This window comes from Mus pahari, chromosome X (genome assembly GCF_900095145.1).
Source record: "Mus pahari chromosome X, PAHARI_EIJ_v1.1, whole genome shotgun sequence".
Classification (NCBI taxonomy): Eukaryota; Metazoa; Chordata; class Mammalia; order Rodentia; family Muridae; genus Mus; species Mus pahari.
The window spans coordinates 43437171-43443635 of record NC_034613.1 but is presented as its reverse complement, the minus strand read 5'-3'; the positions used below and the strand labels follow the sequence as shown (position 1 = coordinate 43443635).

The following is a 6465-nucleotide window of genomic DNA, read 5'->3' as shown; positions in this document are numbered from 1 at the left end:
AGTGAGTTCCAGGACAGCCAGGACTACACAGAGTAACCCTGTCTCAAAACAACAACAACAACAACAACAACAACAACAACAACAACAAAGATACTAATAGTGGGCTAACTCAAACCTGGTTTCAGGTAACTTCTACATTAGGCAAAAATAGAACGGTACCCTCTTGTGGTTAGTTCTGGATAAAAATAGGCATTTACACCTCAAAGGTTTACAAGGAACATTTGACTAGAACAGAAAGCAAGGATGGGCTTGGGGTATTATAATAGCTGAATACAGCTATGTGAGGTTTTCTTGAGATGTGGTCTCATTATGTAGCCAAAGAGAACAAGCAGTCCTAGAGGCCAACCTAGAATTTGTATGTAGCCTAGCTCAGACTCACTACAGTACGAGTAACATCAATGAGCTATGTCTCTTGCCATCCTTAATTTAGGACTTTTTGTTTGTTTCCTCTGTTTCACCAAGACAGACTTATATAGCGCAGGCTGCCCTTAAACTCACTGTAGCTGAGGCTGACCTTGATCCTCCAGCCTCCGTATTCTGAGTGCTGGGATAACACAAATGCCCCACTCTTGCCCGGATTTTCAATCTAGTTTTGTTCATTATTTTCCTTCATGTTGTAAAACACTTAACAGCTTCACAGATAATCTGTACTCCTCTTCAAATACTTCACATTGGGACTGAATCATGTATGGGACTGCATCATGTATATTATTTTTAAACCACAGGTTCAGATATCCAGAGTGAGGACTCTAGGCAGCACGATCATCTGTTAAGCATCTTTCCCCAAACATAGCCCTAGTCTAACTTAAACCTTTGAACCAAATTAAAGTTTACAGGAAAGGTGGAGAGGGAAGAGGAAACACAGTAAGAATCAGGACAGTAGACAGATAAGTACAGAATTCGGGAACTTGTCCAAGGAAGCTTACAAAGGGGGGAGAGGTGAGAGTGGACTGCCCTAAATGTTTACTCTTCTATTGAAGAACTATCATGGAGTCTGCCTCCCTCCCCTGCTCCCCATCTCTCTAGCATGTACCATGCCCAACTTCCCTTGCCTTTTCAACCATAAGGTTAGGGCTCTAAAATAGCTATTTTTGAGGTTATAGGAGACATGGCTAGGTGGGTAAGAACACCAGCTGTTCTTCCAGAGGACCTGGGTTCAATTCCCAGCACCCACAAGGTAGCTTACAACTGTCTGCAACTCTGACAGAAGATCTGACCCCCCTCACACAGACATACGTACAGTCAAAACACAGATGTCCATAAAATAACAATAAATAATTTAAAACTGGCAGTTAAAAGAAGAAAGGCCACATTTAAGTGGTCCAGATGTTACTTCATTCAGAAATATTCCTTTGCATTTGAACCTATTTGGCTACTTCTCTCCATAATCTATGGGCATGAAGACACCCATTCAAAGTTAATAGTCTATCTGAAACAGATGTTGCAGGAATTTAAGGAATATATATATATATATATATATATATATATATATATATATATTTACTATGTACATAGTAAATAGATTCATTTACTAGGTACACAGTGTTCTGCCTGCATATAAGCCTGCATGCCACAAGAGGGCACCAGATCGCATTATACATGGTTGTAAGTGAATTTAGGACCTCTGGAAGAGCAGTCAGTGTTCTCAACCTCTGAGCCATCTCTCCAGCCCATAAGAAGTATATTTTACTGGAGAAAGTTTAAAGAACAACTTAATGCCTGTCTCAACATTCAAAGTGTTATGTACACCTATTTTTATGCTGTGACAGGGATTGAATTCAGGGCTTCATGCATGCTAGGCAAGTGTCCACCAACTAAGCCAACCCAGCCCTGAAATATGATTTTCTGACAGCCAAGAAGTTAATCTAAATGTCTAAAACAGGAGCCAATAAAAAAGTGATTAACCAATACAATGAAAAACCATATAACCATAAAGCAGATGTAGAATTTGTTAAATGTCCCAGATACAATAAATGGAAGACAGATTGTAACCAACTACCTCCCACACCTGACATCTTTCCTCTGTGTGCCTCCCAATCCTGTTTAATAATGCTCTGATTACTGCTTAGACAAAACTGTTAACATTTTTGGATCTGCCTAATATTATATTGGCTTTGATATTAATTTGGTGACTAGGTATCTTTTTTTTTTTCAAGACAGGATTTCTGTGTAGCCCTGGCTGTCCTCGAACTCAGAAATCCACCTGCCTCTGCCTCCCTAGTGCTGGGATTAAAGGCATGTGCCACCACTGCCCAGTGACTAGGAATCTTTCAATGTTAAGTCCTTCTACTGAGGAATGTAATATAGTTTACTTGAGTGCTTAGCAAAATGCAAGTACTTTTTAAAGTTGGATAAATTGTGTACATGTGTGCATGTGCACATAGGGAGAGGGGCAAGAAACATTTTTCTTTACATTTTTAAAACAATTATGACTGGAATTGCCTCCCCCCCCCAATTTTTATTAGGTATTTTCTTCATTTACATTTCAAATGCTATCCCGAAAGTTCCCATACCCTCTCCCCCCTCCCCTACCCACCCATTCCCACTTCTTGGCCCTGGTGTTCCTCTGTACTGGGGCATATAAAATTTGCAAGACCAAGGGGCCTCTCTATGGAATTGCGTTTTAAAAAGCATCTCATATTGTGCAATCTTCATGTGCTTTCATTAATTTTTCTGAGTTTATACTTAATTATTTTGCATTTTCTTAGTAAATAATCTCCTAACAAGAACCAATCACTGTATTTATTATTTATTTGTTTTTCATTTTGTGGTGCTCGGAATGAAACTCGGATTGTTGAATGTTTTAGTCAACTGTGCTGCTGTTGAGCTACACTCTAGCCCCTCTTTCTTTTCTTGTTGCAAGAGCTAACTCTACAGAGTATATTGAAGATGATGTTGGTGTTGTTACCTTTGTCTTGTTCCTAATCTGAATGAATATGTGCTTAGTCTAATTGTTCTATTAGGGATCAACATGAGAATTGCCTTAAGTTCGACCCTCTTTGCAAACCTACTGGATTAAGGCATCTGTGGTAGGACTCAGGCATAGACTTAAGTCTGGTGATTCTGAGGCCCAACCCTTCTACTTCAACAATAAATAAACTATTTGTTGATTTCTCCTGGACACCCTATTATGATTCCCAACTTAGTAAAAGTGCCCTTGACACAATACTCTAAGAATCTGAGTTGATAGTCAAAGTTATAAACTGTTCTTTCACCATTTAACTGGGAGGTGGTGACATGGTTTTTTTTTTGTTTTTTTTTTTTACCAATTTACAGTAGATCACATGAACACTTATTTTCAAATTTTAGTATCATATTACAGAGCTGGGTTGGATGTCTATAATTTATATTGACTATATATAAAAATTTATACTGACTTTATAATTCATATTGATGAGACAGGTATAGTTTACTGATTTGAATTGTTTGCCATTACAGTTAAGCATGCCTTACACAATAAAGTAGAACTCTCCATTTCCTGCTTTGTGTTAGATGTCTACATAATAATCTTCACAATATCTGTTGCTTAAAGGCCTGATAGCATTAGAATGTTATGTGGGCACCCAAAGGGCTTGATGACTTAATGTGTAACTGCTTTATCCACAAACACGAGAGCCCAAAGGACCTGTTTCATTGAATGTTAGTTATTGTTTAACTGCATATTAACCCTGTGAAAGTGTTTCACAAGTCTCAAAATCACATCAAGTTCAGAGATTCCTATGCAATTACTCTGCATGATGGAAAGAATGGAGCCATTATAGATACACAGGTAAGTAGCAGACATGAGTCCCTCAACAACTGGAGCAGGGGCTGTCCCTGACCCTGTTGCCTACCTGCCTGCCTATGGATCTACTCCGTAAATGGGTGGCCTTGTCTGGCCTCAGTGGGAGATGTGCCTAGACCCACAGTGACTTCATGTGCAGGGTGGGGGTGAAGGGTGACACCAAGAAGGGGCTTCCCCTTCTAAGGGGGATGGGGGAAGGACTTACACGAGGGGGTACTGGAAAGAGAGGAAGGACTGATACTGGGTTCTAAAGTGAATAAATTAATTTTAAGGGCACTAACCTACTGACATGTTAAGGAAAACGGACACTCGTTATCTTACTTGTAAATTCCTCGTGACATATTTTCAATGTATTTTGCCTTGTCTTGTACACCACAGTGGTAATGGTATGTTTTAACACAGGCTTTTATTTCACATCCAATAGTAGCACCAGGCTGACTGCAAAGTGTACATTTCTGTTAAAAGAAAGAAAGAGCAATCAGAAGCAGTACTTCAAGGCTTAGGTAATCTTATGTATTCTATTTTTAGCCAACTACTTCAGTTTACACAGAAGAGAACAGTGAGGAGCTTGTGCAGTAACCGAGTGGTTAAGGGTACTTGCCGTTCTTATAGAGGATCAGAGTCCACTTAGCAACTATGCTGTGTAGCTTCCCATGCCTCTAACTCCCGCTACCTGGTACTCAGAGGTTACAGGCAGCTTACAACTGCCTGGAGCTCTGTGTACCTGAAACCTTTCTTCTGGCCTTCACGGTCACCCACATACATGTGTGCATCCAGGCAGACCAACAGACCCATAAATGAAAATAAGTATTAAGAATAGAAGAAAAACAGTAGCCACTTTCTATGGCAAAAAAAAAATACACCAAACAATGTTCACTTATATGGCATATAATCAAAGCCATGACACCATGTAAAGTTAGACTCTAAATATAGATGACACTCCTTCATTTTGCTAGCACAAAAAGAAAAATCTTGTATATTTTAGTGGTTTGACTCCCTTTCCTTCCTGGAATCAGATCCTTTCCTATTATGATTGGAAAAACTGAGAAAACCAGGAAAGCAATCTTTGCACTGGGAGGGTCTCTACAGTTTCCAGAAGGGAGACGGATGGGGCAGAAATCTTTGCAGAGCTTCTCAGTGGAGTCTAGAGAAGCCCCCCTCCCAAGAGAGCTGCGAGAGTAACAGGTGCCCACTGAAAAGGGGGTTCATGGGCAGTAAGACCGACTAGCAGGAGGTAAACATTCTCTTTTCCAGAAGGTTTCATAGCCCTTCTCCAGGAAGGGGGGCACAGTAAACAGCTTGCAAGTCAAGTGCAGATGCCCTTGTATTATTGGAGAGGTGGTGGAGGATTATGATGTACTAACTTCTACTAGAGTATACGCAGGGGGCTGCTAGGTTACCATTCACCCTAACCTTTAACATGAAGAGAAGTAAATTTTTGTCCCATTCACCCACTTAGACTTCTGCTAAACAACCCAGCACTGCTTGCTGCACAAGAAGACTAGGTTTTAGTACTAAGGATTTTAGTTTCAAAGTGATCAAAATTAACAATCAAATGACCCGAATCTAAAGAATAGATCATTTTCACTTTAACATTGGAAGTTCCATAGTCATTTCTAGTGGAGCTGGACAAAGACCACAACCATCTGAAACTCCCACAGGAAAGCCTGAAGATCTGCACAGCAGGGGGACCAAATGGACCATCTCATCCAGGACAGCCATTATGGACCTGATGACACTACAGTCCTTCCTGTGGGATAGTATTATGTCCCTAAGAGGGGAAACTGAATCTGTTCATGTCCTTATGTGTAATTCCTAGTATACTTCTTTTTAAAAAAATATGTTATGGAGCTGGGCGTGGTGGCACACGCCTTTAATCCCAGCACTTGGGAGGCAGAGGCAGGCGGATCTCTGAGTTCGAGGCCAGGCTACGCAGAGAAACCCTGTCTCGAAAAACCAAAAAAAAAAAAAAAATGTTATGAATGTTTTGACTGAATGTCACAAACACACACACACACACACACACACACACTGCATGAATGCCTAGATCCCTTGGAACTAAAGTTTCAGACAGTTGATCACTGTGTGGGTGCTGGAGACTGATCCATGTCCTTTGTAAGAACAGCCAGTACTCTTTTTAAAAAATTATTTTATTAGATATTTTCTTCCTTTACATTTCAAATGCTATCCTGAATATCCCCTATACCCACCCCCGCCCTGCTCCCCTGCCTACTCCCACTTCTTGGCCCTGGTGTTCCCCTGTACTGGGGCATATAAATTTTGCAAGACCAAGAGGCCTCTCTTCCCAATGATGGCTGACTAGGCCATCTTCTGCTACATATGCAGCTACAGACACGAGCTCTAGGGGTACTGGTTAGTTCATATTGTTGTTCCACCTATAGGGTTGCAGACTCCTTCAGCTCCTTGGGTAATTTCTCTAGCTCCTCCATTGGGGACCCTGTGTTCTATCCTATAGCTGACTGTGAGCATCCACTTCTGTATTTGCCAGGCACTGGCATAGCCTCACAAGAGACAGCTATATCAGGATCCTTTCAGCAAAATCTTGCTGGCATATGCAATAGTGTCTGCGTTTGGTGGCTGATTATGGGGTGGAGCAGTCTCTGGATACAGCCAGTACTCTTTTTTCTTTTCTTTTTTTTTCTTTTTCTTTTTTTTTTTTA

At 40.7% G+C, this 6465-nt stretch overlaps 1 protein-coding gene across 2 annotated transcripts in view; it reads right to left on the bottom strand.

Moving 5' to 3' along the window:
• Positions 1-6465, bottom strand: part of Phf6 (PHD finger protein 6) — a 44238-nt gene that overhangs the window by 5554 nt on the left and 32219 nt on the right. For both annotated transcript variants that reach the window (XM_021188091.2, XM_029534299.1), the window contains exon 9: positions 4106-4239. In XM_021188091.2, the coding sequence (XP_021043750.1) occupies positions 4106-4239 (134 nt within the window). The remainder of the gene's footprint in view (positions 1-4105; positions 4240-6465) is intronic.